The 20064-nt window shown below is 35.8% G+C and overlaps 3 protein-coding genes across 8 annotated transcripts; 2 read left to right on the top strand and 1 right to left on the bottom strand.

Annotated features, from left to right (window-relative positions):
- The first annotated feature begins 2797 nt into the window (after positions 1-2797).
- Positions 2798-9059, top strand: LOC114724176 (inositol-pentakisphosphate 2-kinase). 3 transcript variants are annotated; one of them, XM_028910502.1, is made up of 10 exons: positions 2798-2882; positions 3042-3123; positions 4010-4133; positions 4403-4606; positions 4953-5100; positions 5751-5791; positions 5948-6058; positions 6144-6740; positions 6947-7136; positions 8477-9059. In XM_028910502.1, the coding sequence occupies exons 3-9, from the start codon at positions 4032-4034 to the stop codon at positions 7076-7078; spliced, it is 1335 nt and encodes a 444-aa protein (XP_028766335.1). In that variant the 5' UTR covers positions 2798-2882; positions 3042-3123; positions 4010-4031; the 3' UTR covers positions 7079-7136; positions 8477-9059. The 3 variants fall into 3 exon arrangements, with proteins under 3 accessions (XP_028766335.1, XP_028766328.1, XP_028766319.1); XM_028910495.1 differs by lacking the exon at positions 2798-2882 and having other exon boundaries at positions 2939-3123; XM_028910486.1 differs by lacking the exons at positions 2798-2882; positions 3042-3123 and adding an exon at positions 7929-8266.
- A 1054-nt stretch (positions 9060-10113) lies between these two features.
- LOC114724387 (AAA-ATPase At3g50940-like) lies at positions 10114-12110 on the top strand. Its single transcript, XM_028910725.1, has 2 exons — positions 10114-11272; positions 11359-12110. Exons 1-2 carry the CDS (start codon positions 10292-10294, stop codon positions 11719-11721), a joined length of 1344 nt encoding a protein of 447 aa, XP_028766558.1. The 5' UTR covers positions 10114-10291; the 3' UTR covers positions 11722-12110.
- A 645-nt stretch (positions 12111-12755) lies between these two features.
- On the bottom strand, positions 12756-18674 carry LOC114723901 (phosphatidylinositol/phosphatidylcholine transfer protein SFH6). Of its 4 annotated transcripts, XM_028910162.1 has the most exons (15): positions 18217-18673; positions 17821-18184; positions 17345-17645; positions 16870-16969; positions 16449-16715; positions 16274-16351; positions 16069-16170; positions 15888-15937; positions 15700-15799; positions 15473-15571; positions 15255-15365; positions 14493-14628; positions 13697-14088; positions 13514-13588; positions 12756-13141 (listed from the first exon to the last, which is right to left on the bottom strand). In XM_028910162.1, the coding sequence occupies exons 2-15, from the start codon at positions 17828-17830 to the stop codon at positions 13121-13123; spliced, it is 1842 nt and encodes a 613-aa protein (XP_028765995.1). In that variant the 5' UTR covers positions 17831-18184; positions 18217-18673; the 3' UTR covers positions 12756-13120. The 4 variants fall into 4 exon arrangements, with proteins under 4 accessions (XP_028765995.1, XP_028765999.1, XP_028765989.1 ...); XM_028910166.1 differs by lacking the exon at positions 17821-18184 and having other exon boundaries at positions 14493-14553; positions 18203-18673; XM_028910156.1 differs by lacking the exon at positions 17821-18184 and having other exon boundaries at positions 18203-18672.
- Positions 18675-20064: the final 1390 nt, after the last annotated feature.

The following is a 20064-nucleotide window of genomic DNA, read 5'->3' on the forward strand; positions in this document are numbered from 1 at the left end:
TTTTGTGGATAACCTAGTAGCTAGGTGGTTTTTCTAAACGCACCTCTAACTTAAAATTGTCAGTGCGTGTGTGCGATGAGTCGAAAAATTTATACTCCTCCAGTATTTAATATAAGACCCGTTTAACTAATTTGATTAGATTAAGAACGTTAGGTAAATTAGTTAATTATAAGAAATACAACACGTTTTTCCTAAAATACCAATAATCATCTTTCTTAATTCCTCCTCTTCCTTTTTTACTTGATTATGATTGAGGGAGTATCCATAGGGGTAATTTAGAGAAAACTGATAAATATAAAAAATGGGTCTTATATTTAGGACCAAAACCAACTCAACAATTAGGTCCTATATTAAGAACCGGAGGAGTAGTATGGTTTATCAAGGGAACCATGCGATGTTTCTTCACGAATTCTGTCAAGTCTTTGTTCCAAGCATACTCATCATAAGCGACTGATCAATTACACTATTAGCACGTAAAAATACTTATTTCAGTCTCTTAATATAAAAAATTTAGATACTCCTTCAATTCTAAACGTAAGACCCGTTGAATAAGATGTTCATAATTTGGAGAATATAATGCCTATTATTGCCTTCACGTGCAGTGGTTATTTTCATTCAGTTCAAGTTTTTGCAAGACGCGAAACAAATTAGAATCGTCGGAGGATAGGATAGGCGCGCTCGTTCTAAATATAACAAGTTCTTCACTCAACATCATTTTCTAACCTCCTGCCCTGGCAAGAACCATGTACTAATAACAAGAGCAGTAATTTTTCCAAAATTATTTGCATCATTCAATAATCTGCCTAAAACAATATTTATCAACTGACTCCACAGTGAGGATCCTTAATTTCTTTCGAGATCACCTCTACATGAGGAAGTTGGATTCTTTGGATGCCTCTGCAGTGAACAAATCATCTACATATGGGTGCTATGAATAATCTTTTACGTTTTCTTTCGAGAATACAGTCAAATTTAGAGGAATTGAATTCACCAGTGTGCGAGATTCAAAGGAAAAGAAGACGTGGACAGGACCATGGTCGAGTGGTTCCGCCGGTGTGGAAGGCTTAGTTTCTGGTGCGCAGAAAGATATTTCCAGCTAAGAGGTCAAGAGCCTTCACTCTCGTCTGCAAATTTTGACGATGTCGGTCTGTTCAGTGAGACTTGGGGGAGAACACAAGCTAAATAAAAATATTTTAATCACGAGTATTCTTAAGAAAAAAATTTAATAGCTCCGTAAATTTTAGAAAATAGCTAAATACAGATATTAAAAACTTTAAGTGCTTAAAATCGTTTAAAATAATTTCATAAACAGACACTAAAGAATATCATAGCGAGAGTGTCATGTTATCTTAAATAATTCAAGAAAAAACAAGAAAATTAATACTTTGGGTTGATAAATATGAAAATTGATACATGTATAGAAAAACAAGAGAATTAATACCTTAGGATGATAAATATAAAAGTTGATAAGTGTATATTTTTATAATTAAATTTGTGTAGGTTTGGATATATTAAAGAAGATCTATAAATATTTTGTATTAATTAATTAATTAATTATTTATTTAAAATTTAAGTATCAAGATAAAAGGTAATTTCTCTACAAAGTATACTTACATTTATTCTATTTAGAAGAAGATGCCGAATACAGGAAAATCAAGCAGCGGACATGAAGAGATCAGGTAATTAATTGTTATTTTCTCCAACATTCAAAAAGTAAAAGTTGGCGAGATAGGGTACTTATTGGTAATTTTCGCAGAAAATGAAAATGGAATAATTGAACTCGTTAATGGCCTGAACTCATTTTATTTTAAAACAAGGAAATAAAAAGGGTTAAGGTCCAGAAGTATTTTCTCATATACATTTGGTATCTTGAAATATTTTTTAGGTGAATTTAACACTCTGAAGTATTTTATGATACATCTAACATCTTTAAGTATCTTTTTAAATACGTCTAGTACTGTGAAATATTTTTTGATGCATTTGACATCTTAAAATATTATTTTAGATACGTTCAACATTTTAAAATATTTTTTGATACATCCAACATTAAGACAAAAAAATATTTCAAGATATTAGATATGTGGAAAAACATATTTTAATGTACTAGATAGACCTCAATTCTTAGGAAAATAGCTCTCAAAGTGGAAGTTCATTACGCGGTTAGAAAAATGCAGCGTATAGATAAACAGTTCCCATGATGTTAGATAATTATTTTTACTCTTGACAGTATTTTGATAAAAATGGCCCCTGACATTGCTAGGACGTGCTCTCTCCGGTTTAAAATATAAGTTAAATTTTATTCATTTATGTTTATAAAAAAATTAGTTAAATCAGTTTAAAATAATAAATATGCAAAGCTTGTATTTTTCTCTCTCCAAATATATCATTATTAATGAAGAAAATAAGTAAAAAATATAATAAATAAATCAAAAAGGAAAGATAATATATGTGGGATAAAATTAGAAAAAACTCATTAAATGTCTAAATAAAAACAAATATTATTTTGTGAAAAAAAAACCAAAACTTTCTTAAATTTTGATATTTTGAGGGAGTAGTGTTTAATAAAGAGGCTCGGAAATTAAGCGCAACGAAGATGAGAGAGAATTGGGGCACTTGATCTTCTTCATTTCATAGGCGTCAAGCCAAGATCAAGCGGGCACACAGTTGTATAGAGTTTAAAATGACTTACGCTATTTATTAACGTTGAACGTCGGCATAGAGATAATAATTAGATGATTAATTAAATTTATTCTTTTGCCATCCCCTGCGGCGCTCCCTCCTCTCTGTATCAGCATGACAGCGTTGTCATGATCCTCATTCAATTTTCGATTTTCTCCGTTGTCGAACCAATATCATTTTTTAAGTGATATATTTTGTTTGAGGTATTTCCCATTTTCCCCTGCCCCTCCCATCCCCTCATTTTCATCCTCTACCATTTGTTTTTTGTTTTCCGCTTTTTTGTGTGTGTGATAGTTATTGTTGTTATTGCATATATGCCTATGTGAAAATCATAAACTCTCTCCATTCAATCGTACTTGCAGACCTAGTTTGGCTTTCTCACCTGCCAGCTTGCGCCGCCTGCGACCTCTCCTCTGCTGACCTCTCGCCGTCGTCCCATCTCAGGTGCGTTTCTCTCCTTCGTCCCTTCTCCTTCCACCTGCCGGAGATTCAGTGATGTTTGTAACATACCGATCTGTGCTAGCTTAAAGGAAAACAGCGTGCTAGCGTGTGATTGCGACACGTCAACCACAAAATAATACGGCTTATCTTCTGCCTGTACAATTTGACCAATCATTCGTGCTATTCGGAATCATCTCGCACTTTTTATTTCGATTTGCAGATTCTCTAAAACGGCCTTGTTAATCATTTGAAAATACGTCCCTTCAAATCCTCTGTTAACAATTTATAAGGTTGACTGATTATTTATTCTCTGTCATCTCTACTCACAATGCTATAGAGTTGACCGGCTGCGTAGCAGTCTGAACAAGCTATCTAAACAGATTCTCCAATGCATGGATCTTCTAAATAAAAATACTTAAATTCCTCAAAGTTTCTGTAAAACGTTGGATCATGTTGGTGAAGCGTGATCACAATTTGAGACCTGCAGCAAGTACATCGTGCCATGTTCATTATTTCTAATGAGACATGACCATGGTTGCGGAATTAAATTCATGTGTCTGATAATATGGTATGTGATTGGTTCTAACAATAATAACTGAGTCAATCATATGCATTAGCCTATGTTACACTAGCCTAATTTACACGTCTTCTCTCTTCCCATAGACTTGTTCAGCGTCGATTTCTTTCTCTAAAGTTAAGTTTTCTGTACTTTTTTACTCCTGGATCTGGCTGCGCTCATCCCCCCCCCTTTCATGACCTCGTTACGAGTTTTAGATCAGCTGCTGCAGCTGATTTATGCTGGGTTCTATTAGATCTTGTAATTTCCTTTTGAATTGTTCTTTTTTGAAGTGCCCTGTATAGTGTTTGATGAAATGGTTCGGATGTTCAGGCAAAACCAGATTTATTGGTTGATGGAGTTGGCTTTAGGGGTAGAAGACGCAGCTGACTGGGTTTACAGAGGCGAAGGAGCTGAAAATCTTGTTCTAGCCTATACTGGATTTTCTCCTGCTTTTGTGCGTTTCAACTTTCATTTTCTCGTTTTCTCCCTTTCATGTCGCACTAAATGTGAATCAACAATGTGATGGAGATAAATCCTTTTTTTTTTTCAATTGTTATCAATCATTAATAAAGTGAATTATCTAAGAAGATGATTGTCCTATGTGGGATGTGGAAAATGATAAATATTATGAGGCATTGAACGTTCTTAATGTGCCTGCACCCTGCACTTATCTTTAGTAATTTATATTTTGCTCTCCTGGGCTTGTCTGGGTTGTCTACGTAGATTGGGAAAGTGATGCGCATAAGTAAGGCTCGCAAGAGTGGCTCAAAGGTGGTAAAGGGTGCCGCGGCTTTGACTGAACATGAACGTCTCCTGTGGAAAGATATAGATGAGCTTATATTTTCTTCAAGCAAAGAAGCTGTAGGGAAGCTATTTGTCCAGCATGTTATGAAGCCATTGTTAGGACCCCAGTACGTCGATCCAGGGGTGAGGTGCTTTTACATTATTCACTTCTTGATTTGACGTTCCTTTTAAACTCAAATTACGTCTAAAACTGATTATTTTTGTGATGATAACTTTCCAGTAAATAACACTGAATCACGACTTGTGAGAAACTAGGCCACTATGTAACTTTATAGACGGATCTAATTATGGTCATTTCTCTCATTTTACTAGTTATACTATGAATAAAAAAGATAACTTTAGCAAAAACTCGACTGTTTAGGAACCAAAAAAGATCCTGCTCAAGTTTTAAGGTCAGTGCAATTACTTGCATTTTTGTGAAAGTTAGTACTTCTGATCTCTGACCTCTACTTCATTGATTCTTTTTTAGATGAATGTTCCAGTGTCCAGAGAATTCCTTGAATCTGTTGAGAAGAATTTTATTTGTCAGCGTCCAGCTTTCCGAGTTGATACTGCCCAAATTGATATGCATTCTGATTCTGTGCTTCTCATGTCTGATCACTCACTCTTCCCTCATGGTACTGAGACCTGTTCTTGAGCCTGTTTACATTGGTTTCTTTTTTCGTTCTTCTTCTTTACTTTCTTCCAAGTCAAGTATGTTAGGCATTAGCATGGTCAAATCTCGTTGAGATCCTGGTTTTTTAATTTACCCAAAATGGGGCTTTCAATACTGATTCCTAAGCATCTCAAATTCACTGTATAGTGGACTGGACCTTTATAGCTTTAAAATTTGTGCTTCCATTTGAGAAATATTTAGTATTTTTCCTTGTGTATGCAACCTGTGACATATGCTGAGAAATTACTTATCTAGGGAGCTGGCAAGTGGGATAACCTTCTACTTACATAATGCATGCTTTGATCCTCCCAAGTAACTACCGGTTGAAAAATTATCTAAAGAGAGGCAAAGTTATGTTGATCGGAATCCAATCATGCACTAAGCAGTTGCATTTTATACACAAGTTCTAGGGAGGTTAAACTTACTTTGGGATAAAATCCAAACATGATTGTTCGAAGTATCCTATTAACCAATCCCCTCCCCCCCCCCCCCCCCCAAAAAAAAAAAAAGAAAAAAAACAAGCAGATGTTCTATGTCTTCAAAGTTCAAATCATGCATAGAATCACTAAACTTTAAAATGTTCTGTAGTAAATGCTTTCTTTCTCATTTCAGGTAGCCTGGAAGTTAGCCCTTGCATTTCTGTTGAAATAAAGGTATTTTCTCCTTTATGTCATACAATATTTTTCTTTGGTAACATGTGTGTCCTTTTTCCCTCCGTAACCTGAGCTCTATATTAATGATCTCACCCACTCCTCTCTTCCTCCCTCTTGCATGGCCGTAAAATTTTAACTACTGTCGAAAGAAAGCAGCCTAAATGTGGATTCCTGCCTCTTTCAAGATTCATATCAGACGAAACAGCAATCAAAAAGAGTGTAACTCGATTCAAAATGCACCAAGTCCTGAAATTGCAACAAGGAGAGGTAAACCCCTCAACTATCTCACTCCAATAGCTGCTTAGTGCATGCCTCTTTCAGTTTTAACTCTTGGTACCAATGTATTTTATAGATATCAGAGCTTAGTCAATATGATCCTCTTGATTTATTCTCTGGATCCAAGGAAAGAATCCAGAAGGCTATGAAGGATCTCTTTACTACCCCTCAAAACAATTTTCGTGTATTTTTGAACGGATCTCTCATATTTGGAGGGCTAGGAGGTGGTGCACCAACTACAAATTTCCTAATTGCAAAAACATTTGAAGATGCACTTAAATCTGTGATTCAAGCAGAAGATGGTCTATACACTGAGAAGTTTTTAGATCTAGTTGCTGAGAGCTTGCACAAATCAGAGGCCCTCGATCGGCTTTTGAAGATTCAGAAGTTTGATAATCTTGACATAGAGGGAGCAATCCATGCATATTATAACATAACTTCTCAACAGTGCATGGCATGTGAAGAATTGAATGAACAACAGTTAAACAGATATGCCTCTTTGCATTCTGCTTCCTTGGAGGAAAGCTTGAGAACTTTAAAGGATTACCTGATAGCTGCAACTGCGAAGGACTGCAGTTTAATTATTTGTTTTAGACCAAGTAAAGAGGGGTACTTAACATCTGTATGCGATCATGTATGTGTTCAGTCAACTAAGCAAACTTTTGATGTCAAGGTACGGAAACTCCATGCCCATTTGTTATTCTACATTAATTTATGAACTTAGTATGTGTTCACAGATTTAATTTATGAATATCCTGAATTATCTTTCTCTTTTAACTTTGACTCAAAAAAATGTCGTTACCGTCTTTCACTGAGTTACAGATGTCGTTGCTTGAAACATTGATCATCTTACTTCAGTGGTCATTTATTCTATTGTAGGTATCTTACATTGACCTGGATTTGAAGCCTTTGAATAAAATGGAATATTATTACAAATTAGATAAGAAGATTGTGAGCTTCTACAGACAAATGGCTGAAATGAATCAAGAGATGAAGCCCCCAACTCTGTAGACATGTAAAACTCCAAATTGAGTAGTGTTATAGATGGCACCTGATGAAGATTGTCTTGGTAAGTAATAGTAGCTTGATTCTTTGACGAAAAACTAAAACATACAGGTCTGACAGTGCAAACTGCTTGCGTTTTGCTTTGCTTCCTCTCTCTCATTCTCACTTACTATCTTTCTTCTGTATCTGATTTCCCTTGCCTAAATAATTTGTTCTATCTGTATTACCTTTCTATTGCTTTTATTAGTTTCTAAACGTTGAATCTAACTTTGGCCTGTGGGAGCATATGTTTTGTTGCACATGTGCGAAAACTTGCCTCCATAATCAAATGCCATTTCTGGTTGACTGTAGAGGTGAACATGTAGTTGAATGCATGTGAGTTGATAAATCCGTCTGTCATATCGCTTGTGCTTGGGTTTTAGTGGCTAGATATTTGTTCTTGTAAGCATGTGGTCTGTACTACTTGAGCAACGTTCTCACTTGGAGATTGGAGTCTTAGTTATGCGCATCATGACTTCGTTTTCTATGCATACCATTATAACAATTGGAAAGGCAAGGTGACAAAATTCCAGCTGTTGGTGAGAGTGATATTTCATCTTCTTTAGTACTATTCTGTCCCAAGCATACATGGCATATTTATTGCTAAAGCTGGAATTTATTTTATCAGTGATGATGTTAAAGATGAAATTTTAATTTGTCGCGGTTCATTTATGTATATTTTAAGGCCTTTGTTGAATAAATATCTCTTTTATAATGCGCATGCTAGTTGTGACTGAATTTAGCGTAGTCTGCTTGTGTCTACTTACACTTTTCGTTTGTCTCTCACTGTTGGATGACGAGCACGTTTTGGTGACAGTTGTTGGCACCTTTATGGGCAGCGTTTTCTTGGCCCTTCAGTCGCGAGATTTGAGAATTTATGACATCACAATTGCAATTACCATTCTGATGCTATGTGCTCCAACAATAATCTTAGATTTCATGGGAAATCCGGTCATAAATATCTAATGTGCATTAATGACTGGGTACCTACCATCACTGTCGCGTCATTTAGTATGCAACCAAAAGAGTGAGGAAAGGATGCCCATTGAAAAATCAAGAGATCATAAATCATAATTGAGAAAGCAAGTCTCGTGCCTTCCCTGTTTCTTGCTTTGTTCTGGCCTAGGAATTAGAGACTCTCAAATCATGTCCAAGGTTACATGTTTTATTAGCACCTTACGCTACTTCGACATGATAGCCTCGTTTTGTTGGGAAATAAGTATCATGTCTTCACTTTTTCTGGATCTGTTCTACTTTATTCTGACATGACGCAGTTCTTCCTACGTAGATTTTTCGTTTTAGTACAGAATTTCTCTGCACCATTGTTGGGAAGTTCTGTCATTCTGACGCACTTATTTATTGCAGAAGACGGTGGTATCAGTAGAACTTGCGTGTTCCAGATGCAGGCAGAAGGTGATGAAATTAATTGCAACCATTGAAGGAATTACTTCGATTGTGCTGGATCCGGCCAAAAACACAGTGACAGTGATTGGGGAAGCTGATCCCGTGAGGATCATCAAGAGTGTGAGAAAATTCAGGAAATCAGCAGCAATTGTGAGTATTGGTCCTTCCAAAGAAGAGAAGAAGAAGAAGAGAAGAAGGAAGAAAAGAAAGAGGAGAAAAAGGGTACCACCACTGAGGCTCCGAGAATATGCCACAGATGCGATGTATGGTATGTGATTCCCGAAGATCATTATAGCTACTGTTCCATTATGTAACTAATTTTCTTATTCAGGTGCTGTTTTGTGCAATTATTAAATCTTCTAAACAAAATTAACAGATCGAATTCGTTAGTTTGGTACATGGGTTTCAATTTTGATAGTTTGGGAATGGGATTGGATGTGGACGTGGGATTAGAAATGGGACTGAACTTTAAAATTATGTTTGGTATGGAGTAATATTTAAAGGGAATGATTGGATTAATTTTATTTTAAAATTAATTATAAAATGTAAAAAGATTAGAACATCCTTGCTACTAAACAAGTCCTTGTTATCTGAAGGGAAGGGCATTTTGGTATGAAAGATTCCAATTCCAAGCAATTCCTTATGTCAAACATTTTTTAGTGAGCTTTTTTAATCCTAATTTTCACTTCTCAATGCTTCATATTAAAAGGGGCTCACTATTGTTCTTGGTAACAATGATACCGTGCACCAATTGATTCACATTAAAGTTTGTCATGCCGAGATGGAAATGGCTCGACTACTTTCTTTCTTTCCCTCGTTTTCCTGTTCCCTTTTTCTGAAAAATGAGGAAAAAGATCTAACAAAATTGATATTTATTGAAAAGAATTTTAAAATTATAATTATTTAGGACAGAAAACCAAATATAAATATTCAATTACTAAACCGCCCGAAATCACATCTTACACTTTCCCAAACCACGTTATTTGACAGATTTGTATTGGAAAAAAAAACTATTTATGTTAGGTTTTTTTATATGTCAACCTTTCCCATCTTACATAAATTCTTTTTATGTGCTTTGTCTAAATTGAATTTAAAATAATAAATTAGGATATAAATATTTTGACATTAACAGAATATTATTATTCAGTCGTCGCTAGAATCTAGAGAGTTAATTTACACAATTTAACATAAAAGCTTCAAATTTAAATTAGCACGCTCCGACCCATTCAAGAACTTTCTATCAAGATATCATTAGTGCAATAATTAAATACTGATTCCTTTAATTTTAAAAAAATGCCTAATTAAATAAATTCTTCATTTTACAGGAAACTTCTTAAATTTTCAAGTCTATATAGATAGTCAAACTATTTGTTTTATATCTCTTAAATTCTATTTTTATTCTATTTTTGCACGCATATAATTTTTCAAAAGTTAAATTATATGCATATAAACCCTTTTTTTCTAACTAAAGTCAATTTCTTAAACGTGAATCATTGATAAATAAATAATGAATAAAATTAATATTATTAGGGTTTGTATAAATATATAAGTTTAGCAAAATTTATTGTGAAATATGGAAAAAAAAATTATGAAGTTGGCTTTCGTATAATTTAATCTTAAAAAAAATTTCAGGCCTATATTTTTAGCTCACGAGGATTCTAGAATTTCCCACTTCCATTCTTCCCCCTCCCCAGGCGAAATAAAATCGGAAAATTCCGAAAACCCCACTAAACCCCTAGAATCTCGTTTGCTTTTGCTGATTGCTGGCCCGGAAACATGTGGTCGCCGTCGCCGGAGATAATCACTTCCACGAAATCCGTTCTTTCAGTTGCCGCCTCCCTGGCCGCTTCTGCGGTTCTCCTCCATTCCACGGCGAACAATCTCATTCCTGATGGAGTCTATGACTGCTTTCAAAAGCTATTGAACCGACTCTCGCCTCAGCTCACCGTCGTGGTTGAAGAATTCGACGGTCTCGCCGCCAATCAAATGTTTGAGTCTGCTAACACATACTTAGGCTCCAAGCTAACACCCTCTGCCCAAAAAATCAAGGTTTATAAGCCTTTGAAGGAAGACCATTTAACCGTGTCCATGGACAAGAACCAGGAATTCTACGACTCATACGAGGGTGTGACGTTCAAATGGGTTCTGATCTCTACGCACAACGACCATCCTGTCTCAAACACCAAGCGTAGGGGCGATCACTCTGCAATTGATCGATCTGAAATTCGTCAATTTTTACTCTCTTTTCATAAGAGGCACAGGGACATGGTTCTGACCTCTTACTTGCCTTACATTCTGCAAAAAGCAAAAGCAATTAGAGAAGAGAAGAAGACGGTGAAGCTTCATACCATTGATTACGGTGGCACCGACTACTGGAGTTCCATCAGTCTCAATCACCCAGCCACATTTGATTCCGTTGCCATGGAACCTGTGATGAAAAAGGAACTGTTAGACGATCTTCATTTATTTACTGAGAGGAAAGAGTATTACAGAAGAGTAGGGAAGGCCTGGAAACGCGGGTACTTGTTGTACGGACCGCCGGGTACAGGAAAGTCGAGCTTGATTGCGGCCATGGCCAATCATCTCAAATTTGACATTTTTGACTTGGATTTAAGGGAGGTGATGTGCAACTCCGATCTCAGAAGGTTACTAATCGGCACCGGAAGTCGCTCAATACTAGTGATCGAAGACATTGATTGTTCTATAGAACTGCAGAACCGGGAAACAGATAATGAAGACACAAAAGAAGATGAGAAGGTAGCTTGATTCCCCAGTACTTTGTTTGAACATCTATAATGACAGCTTTTATTTAAACGTTATCTAATTGCAATCTTTGTGCAAAGGTTACACTATCGGGACTGTTAAACTTCATGGATGGATTGTGGACGAGCTGTGGAGATGAACGAGTTGTGATATGTACGACGAATTACAAGGATCGTCTTGATCCAGCATTGTTGAGACCGGGTCGCATGGATGTGCACATTCACATGTCCTATTGCTCTTTCAGTGGTTTCAAGACATTAGCAGCTAACTACCTGCGAATTGAGGAACATGCAGTGTTTGACGAGATAGAGGAGCTTCTGCAGAAGGTTGAGGCAACGCCTGCTGAAGTTGCCGGAGAGTTGATGAAAAGTGCTGATGCAGACAAAGCCCTCAAGGGGCTCGTCAACTTCCTACACCGCAAGCTTCCGGAAAATCTCCAGTAATGTCAAGGTTGAGTTGAGACAGTGACAGCATTCTGCTTTTTGTCAGATCAAGTTACAGGCTTACGGAGTTACAGCCCTATAGTCCGGATTCGCTTTATTTCTCCCTTAATAACAACCGCAACACTTGCATATTTTTTTGGATCAAAGATTTCGGATAATTGAAATTTCACGCATGCTTATGCTACTCTTTAGTCTCGATCAGAGGCTATACTTCAGGTTAACTACAATGCTTTTTCATTTGATTTTTTAAAAGATGTTTTTCTCATAGAGAGAATATCGGGTAGCCCCACAGTAACAACATATCTTTCAATGTCGTCCAAAATTTCATTGCAACTCCAAGAATCATAATGAAATTAAGCTTTGTAAGTAAAAAGATATTAGGAAAAATCATAAAAAAAGATCACAGAAATGGCACTATCACAAATATAGAAGATCTGTATAATTGAATGGCAAATCACAGCAAATTTTTGACAAAATACCTAATTTATAATTTCACAATTTTATTATCTTTTTTATGATGTTTTCAAGATATTACTGCCCTTTTTAAAAAGAAAATCAACCATTTGGTTTTGCACTCCAAATAGATGGTAGTCACTAAGCCATCCAATCTTTTTAATCATGCAAAGAAATATATATATATATATATAACAAAATAAATATAAGTATTTAATTATAAATGAACAAGTAAAATTTAAAAGTTCACTCTATATATTAGACAATGTAAGAGAGAGATTTCACAAGCCTCATTTTCACAATGTGTGGAGAGAAAAATGCAAGCACTACATATGAATGTGCTGGTGAAATAAGTCTATTCACAATGCAAATTAAGTAATTTACAACAAATATAAGGAAATTTACAACTCTTATTTTAGGTTCCATGGAGAGAAAAATACAAATATTAAATATGAATAAACAAGTAAAATAACAAGATTTACAAGGAAAAAAAAAACACAAGGAAATTCGCAACCTCCTCCTATTTCAGGTTTTGTAGAGAAAAAAAATACAAGTATTGAGCAACAAATGAAATAAAATGATTTACAATACAAATTAAAAATTTTACAAGGAATATAAGAAAATTTTACAGCCCCATTCCAGGTCATGTGGAGAGAAAAATACAATATTTCTAAATTGCATTTTGATATATGTGGACTGATTTGAGATCATAAAAATTGAGCTCACTATTCGGGTTTTCCAATCTTGGTGGCATTTATTTAGTTAGAATTTTTCCCATATAAAAGTGGGAGCAAAAAAAAATAATAAGAAGAAGAAGAGAGGAAGGCCACGCTAATTCTAGGCGCGGCCGACAATGGATGTTAAGATTGACCTGTTTGACATTGAAAAGATAATCAGCAGAGCAAAATCAGGCATTTCACTAAGGTCCCGTCTGTCCAATATCTCTTCACCAGCAACCCTTCCTTTTCTGCAGAAGGTTGCACACGCTTTAGAGTTCACGCCCATAATGACGACTAAGTATGAACATTTTTAAGTTTCTTTTTTAATAAAGTACTACCTCCAGTCCTAATTATAAGACCCAGTTGACTTATTTGAGGAGATTAAGGAAGTAAGTTAAGTTAGTTATTTGTAATAAATAAGTGTTGTCATTCCTAAAATATCCTTGCTAATTAAGTATATTGGCTATAATTATCATTATTAGAAGGAGTATCTTGGAAAAAAATGTATAAATATGAGAGACAAAATGGATTGGAGTCTTATAATTAGGACCAAACAAAAAGTCAAACGGGGTCTTATAATAAGGACCGGAGGTAGTAAAATGAAAATATCTTCGACTTACATTAAATGTGGATTTTTCTCGACTGTCTATATATGCCAGAAGTTCTTCTTGTCTTATTAAAGCTTCGTAGAAGGCCTGCTTAAGAATCCATACAGATGAACTATTTGTGAAATAGAAAATAGAAACAAAAGAGACCTTCCTAGCGTAATGTAAATAACAAGGTTTCAGATGAAGCATGATTACCTTCTTCGTAGCAATCAGCTCAGCCTCCAGTGCATCCACTCGATAAACTGCAGCATTCAGCATCTCTTCTTTCTCGTAAGGCATTTTGTTAGGTTTTGACTGTAGCATGCCAACTGTCACTTCAAGTTCACGCAGCCGATCCAAGGCAGATGAGAAGTCCGCCTTTGTGAACCCTCCGCCAGGTGGAGATTCCTCCTTGGGCATTGATTCAACAACCGTCATGTTAGGAACATTTTGAGCAGAATCAGATATAGATCTCCGACTTTCCTTGGTTACACAAAATGCCAGTGAACGCATAACATTAAAGAGGGCAACAAAGAAGCCCATTATGACAGCCCAGATACAAGCACCAATTCCATGAGAAGATTTTTTTGTACGTAGCGAACATGTATCTGCAATAAATTAAGAACACGTTACAATCAACATTTCTGGGATGCTCTAATGTTAAACCTCCTAGTTCAAAAGCTAAAAGACTGGATTAGTTCATTTTTTCTACATGAAAGTAAAATTCTTTATCTTTTTTCTGTCGGGAAGGATTTGCTTTCATAAACAGGCTATCAATCATGCTCACCTGTTTGAACTCATTGCATCTTGTTAATGGTACTCTCGGAAAAATGAAATAATTTTAAAAATACAAACTAATCTTAACTAACTTTCTTGGTTTGTGCGGATTAGTTAAATATGACTAACAGATAGGAATAGACACAATATCATTTTCAGTTAATCATAATTGCACAGCAAACCCCACAATTGATTTTCAATAATAACTGCTGAGAAGATGCCTCAGATATCTAACCTGTTAACCCCTCTGAGCTTTGAGGTGCCACTTGCTTCTCCTTCCCCCCAACATCAACAGCCTTGTCAACCATGGAAACATACTCATCATACTCATAGAAACCACAAGAATGACTAGCCGCACCAATCATTCTAGCCTGAACAAAAATCAACGTGGTTGGAATTCATTTATTGCACCACAATTTTAAACCCTCAAAATCATACTGACTTGGCCCTATAAAAACTCCGAACAGGTGATCACAAGGCAAAACATAGTAATTGGGAATAAAGTAGATCATAAAGAACTGCCAAGCTTGTCATGGTGCAATAACAAAAACACCTTAATAAAGAAGAACCAAAGATTTAGATCTAGCACGGAGCAATATGCAGCTAGACTGCCCACAAATACAAGATTAAAAGGCTCAAAGCAAGAAATCATTCATCCATAAGAAGTACCCATAATTGACAGAAGTACAATAGAGGTGTTTGCTGTAGCAGATGAAATCACGTTTTATGTTGCTACAGTTCTACAAGAAGATACAAAAAATTTCCAAAAAGGTTGTCATTCTAAAGTAATGTATACACAAATAGAAAATTAACTCAATCTAGTTGATCGACATGCTTGTCGCCTATTCTAAAAGACAGCCTATCATGGAACACAAACCACAGGTTTATAGCAGGTGGAGAGTGAAAAGTCAAGAATAAAACCAAATTTATTCAATCCCCACTATCAGTTTTATCGAAACTAACATGATATTCTAAACAAATAATAATGAATACCTACATATTCATGTACAGGAGTCAACCTAGGGTTTACATTATTCCCACTTGCTTTTGGAGAAGCAATATCTTCAACTTCAGATCCTGATTCTGCTGATGCATCAATGCTTCTTATCTGGTAGAAACCCAAAAACCGATACGTGTGAATACACATAATTATTACATCTCAAATCACGTCAAATTTAACAGGATTTATATTTAGGGTGGTATTAAAAAACATACCATTGGATAAGATGTCTTGTCACATTGAATCACCCTCCCTTCATCATTAGAAACTAAAACTATCTGGCTAGAACATTGTACTTCACCGCTAAGAACCATCTGTTCTCAAACAACGATTCTAGATGAGTCACATGAGAGGATATGAGATGATACCAAGAGATAAAGAACATAGAATTAGTCAAAGTTTAGTTGAAATCAGTCTAATGATTACGACATAATCAGAAAACCTTTAAAATGTCGGGGTCTTGCCATGGACCTTTATCAGACTTCATGCAATCACCCTGATCTGCACATGTACAGTTACCACCTAGAAATTCTGGCAGCTCACTGAAGAGTTCCAAACACAGTCAGAATTTTCAGATGACAAAACAATCGACAGAGAAAATAATCAATTATCATTGTTAAATGTAGTTACCTTGCATCAATAACTTCAAGTAATTTACTCTGGAACTTGTTGCCAAGAACCTAATGAACATTTCAAGTATCAGTCAATCCAATACCCATGGACAACTTTAGCAAACCATAAAAAATGAGAACTCCAATGTAACCATAAAAAAAAAGCCATATAAAGAATCAACCAAACAACCAACGCATACATGAATTTTCGAAGTGGTTTTAGGATCAAGAAATGATTTGACTGTGTTCCAGAGGAGCTTGAAACCAGGACCAGCGTTTATGATAAACATTCGGCACAGCGTCTGCACTATATTTTTCACATATTAAAGGGGTTGCGTCAATGAAAACTGCAGAAGCCATGAAAAGACAAAAGCCATAAAAAAGATATGATTCAAAACCACATACTTCTGGATAGTAGTCACCATCAATCTTCTGCAGCCGCGTGATTAGTTCTCGTGCGGACTTTGTTAGGTTTTTGAAACCCTATAAAGCAAAAGGAAGAATAGCAATATGAGATGATGTCTAGCTAAATGGCACCTAGGAACAACCCTTTAAATGATCCCTTAGACATATGACTTACCACCCCCTCAACATCCAATATTGTTGTACTTGAATCTATGTATCTCTTTGCAGCAATAGAACAAGCTGGAAACTTAACAGCAAATGTTTTCTCAAAACCCTGCACATGGTACCTCAGATACCTTTCCATAGTTGTTACTTGCATGAGCTTATTGGGATCGACTTTGCCCAGCCTCTCAATATAAAGAGGTCTTCCTTCCTTATCCACACCGTGATAACCTTGTGGGTAATATTTCAGAACTTCTTTTAACTCATGGAACTCAAAATCCTGCCAGGGAGAGCGAAACAAATAAGAAGGGGAAGATAGGAAAAGTGGAAATATAGGATATTACATCACAAACACTGAGTAGCAGTGTAAAATGTACATGGCCAAGAGAAACATATAGAAAGTCTGGGTATCGTTTTCAAATCTGATGACCCACCTCCATGATTGTGTCAGTGCCAAATTCTTTCCTCCATTGAATCATGTTGGCCCACATTTGCTTTGCTTTCTCAATATCAAATTTTCTTGCTTTCAAGAATCTGCAATCATATGAGTTAACTTTTAGTTTTTAACTTTATGACTGATTCAGTGAATTAGCTCCCTGTTAATTTCCCTTTAGCAAGTATGCTGATACCATATATGCAGAGAGACCATGAATATAAGAAATAAAAACCAATGATTCCATTTGCTATCTGAAACACTAAAGCTCATGATTAAGAACTATACATAATAATTAAATTACATTAGTTATAATTAAGTTTACTGCAGACACTTGACCTGATCATCACAGGAACGAAAAAGTAGATAACCCATCCTTGTTCTGTTAAAAGCTCAAAAGGGAAAGACGTAATACATAGCAAGTGTCCATATTGTTGGTGCACAAAATGAATATCGTAATGAAAAAGAATGGTAACCTCAACAACATATGATCGTCATCATGTCCGGGAGGCAACAAGTTATCTGACAAAAGTGCCCGTCGAAATGCGTCCACTGCTTGAAGCTCCTCAACGTCTCGGACATCCTCAATGGAGATGGCATTGCTCGGAATGGCACTTTTTTTCCTTCCTCTCTTCTTAAGAGAATGCCTGAATTTGCTGGACGCATTTATTGCTTTCTTTTTCAGACTTCCGAATCTTGTCCGCCTATCATCCTCTGAATTCTCGAAATCTGACTTCCTCTCTTTTCTTTCATCATGACCCGAGAATCCTTCAAAGCCTAGGTCAATTTTTCATGCGGCCACATTAGACGCACAATTACTACTAATTCTTTTGAAGTACTTTGCAGAATCTCAATATAGAATTTGAACCCTTAGATACCAAAGCATCAAGGATTCTTCTAAAATATTTCATTGATAAGGAGTGAGTAGAACAGACATGGAAAAGCAGCATACTGGGAAGCATTAATAAAAGATAGGCCTTCCCATCTCAAGATCATATAGAAGATACTATCAAGATTTTAACGATAAATTCTACAAAAACCGTGAAGTTCATTGATTATCTGAATATCCGTGTAGTAAAATTCAGCTCATTCAAGCGTCAATCCCCCTTGGTCCACAAACAGTCAGAGGAATTTAACGATCAGATTTCCCGATTATAAGCATCCACCAAAAAGGCTTCTGGTTGATGCATTCCATTCATTAATAAACGAACTGAGGTGGAAGAAAATAATCCACATGCATTACAAACCCCAAGATAAGCAATTCAGAAGGCATAATTAAATGTCTGACACATTAAATAGAGGAATAGAGATATTTCCTACAAGAATTTACTCACAAGGGCGGGCGAACCGATCAAGTGGTCCGGACATGTCAATATTGCTAACGAAGGTGGTAGTGGTTGGCTAAAAGAAGCATGAAACCGTGCAATTTCAAAGGATAGAAATTCGAATCACAAAAATGGATTGTGCCGTTTCCTTGTTGGGTGTAGTAGATGAGATAGAGTGTGCAAGTAGACAGGAAAGGAGAGAGATGAGTGGTGTGGGGAGAAGACGAGAGAAAAAGAAGAAGAGGCGAACGAATTCTGAGGAATGGAAACCAGAAGCAGCGGAGACACAAGATTCCATATAATCGAAGATATTTGAAAGAGGGAGCATGAAAGAGCGTGGGGATGACAACGACGAATATGTGAATCACTCTCTCATCGGGTCCTACTGCAAGAAGTTTCCGCGTTGTCTTCAGGTGGGTCCCCCTTTATCTGGCGGGAATTCGCCGTCGGCGGAAGCTCCAGGTGGAGCCGCCAACCCCTCCCCCCGCTTCTCTTCTCTACTGCCCTCCTTTCTCGGAGCCCGCCTTTATTGTTATTTTTTTGGGTCAGTATTTGAATTTTATAATAAATAATTAACTAATTTAAATAGATTAAAGAAATTAGTTAAATCAGTTAAGATAATATTTTTTAAAAAAACATTCTAAGTATTTTTTTTAATTTCCTTCCTCTCTCTTCTATTTAATTATTGTTGAAAAAATATCAATAAGATTAATTTTAAAAAATTAATAAATATGTAAAATAGATTTTGTATATAAAATTAACATCAACTCCCTGATTAAATCTTTAAAGCACTGAAGGAGTATATTATTACTACCTCCGGTCCTAATTATAAGAGCCAGTTGACTAATTTGAAGAGATTAAGAAAGTAAGTTGAGTTAGTTATTTGTCCTAAATAGGTGTTGTCTTTCTGAAAATATTCTTGCTAATCAAATATATTGACTAAAACTATCATTGTTAGAAAGGCTATTTTGGAAAAAAAAAATGTATAAATATGAGAGACAAAGTAGATTGGGGTCTTATATTTAGGACCAGCACAAAAGTCAAACAGGGTCTTCTATTGAGGATCGGAGTTAGTATTTTATACTCAACTTTGTTTTCAATTCCACGATGAGATGTTCTTCTTTGACTTCAATATGAACACCTGGTATGCTTCCGCAGTTGAGTTTTGAATCCTGACTAAAACATAAAGCATCGATCAAGATTAGAATTTATAAGGGTTTAGATTTAGCTTCGTGTTTTATACAGATGTAACATTTTTGACTTCTTGCTAAAAAGAATGATGAAATAATGGGTTTCCCTGTGATTTTGTCCAATTTTCGAAAGGTTCCAGCAAAGATTTTCCGGACTTTTTGCTTGGCTGAGGAGCTCTCTTCGTGTTTTATGCTCCTATCTCAGTGACGACACAGAAAATGTAGGAAGATGAAAACAACATTGCGTCTTTTTCTGTCCAGCCCAGAAGTCGCAACAAAATACTAATGAATCGACTATTAGTTTCCAGCTAGCCAGCGATATAAAATCGTATAAAGGACGCAAAGAAAAATATAAATATCATTCATTTAGCGGGATTATCAGGAATGAGAATCTGTTGCTTCGTTTGCTCGTCCGCCCGTTATACGCTTCGATTCAAAGAAGATGCCATTTGAACTCGGTCCACATTCATACTCCTTGGTATGAGCTTTTCTTTTGGCCAAACATTGATATGAGAGTTGGATAATTCAATTTGATTTGAATGATTTAATTTTTTTTAACTTCATTTTCTTTAAAAAAAATAGCAATTAAAATTTCCTTTATTTTATATTTTACACTCTTTGGTGGATTAGTATATTCTACACCTGTTAAAGTAATATATATATATATATATATATATATAT

This window comes from Neltuma alba, unplaced genomic scaffold (assembly GCF_004799145.2).
Source record: "Neltuma alba isolate B1F8T4 unplaced genomic scaffold, ASM479914v2 tig00002374_pilon, whole genome shotgun sequence".
In the NCBI taxonomy this organism is placed as follows: Eukaryota; Viridiplantae; Streptophyta; class Magnoliopsida; order Fabales; family Fabaceae; genus Neltuma; species Neltuma alba.

Bases quoted from the DNA above. Each gene is read 5' to 3' on its own strand.
- LOC114724176 (XM_028910502.1), top strand. From the start codon at position 4,032: ATGGAGTTGGCTTTAGGGGTAGAAGACGCAGCTGACTGGGTTTACAGA. The intron at 4,134-4,402 runs GTGCGTTTCAAC...TTGTCTACGTAG, and splicing joins CTGGATTTTCTCCTGCTTTT to ATTGGGAAAGTGATGCGCAT. The intron at 6,059-6,143 runs GTAAACCCCTCA...TGTATTTTATAG, and splicing joins TGAAATTGCAACAAGGAGAG to ATATCAGAGCTTAGTCAATA.
- LOC114724387 (XM_028910725.1), top strand. From the start codon at position 10,292: ATGTGGTCGCCGTCGCCGGAGATAATCACTTCCACGAAATCCGTTCTT. The intron at 11,273-11,358 runs GTAGCTTGATTC...CTTTGTGCAAAG, and splicing joins ACACAAAAGAAGATGAGAAG to GTTACACTATCGGGACTGTT.
- LOC114723901 (XM_028910156.1), bottom strand. From the start codon at position 18,236: ATGTCCGGACCACTTGATCGGTTCGCCCGCCCTT. The intron at 15,938-16,068 runs GTATGCGTTGGT...AATGTTCATTAG, and splicing joins AAACCACTTCGAAAATTCAT to GTTCTTGGCAACAAGTTCCA. The intron at 15,572-15,699 runs GTTTTCTGATTA...GTTTGAGAACAG, and splicing joins AAGACCCCGACATTTTAAAG to ATGGTTCTTAGCGGTGAAGT.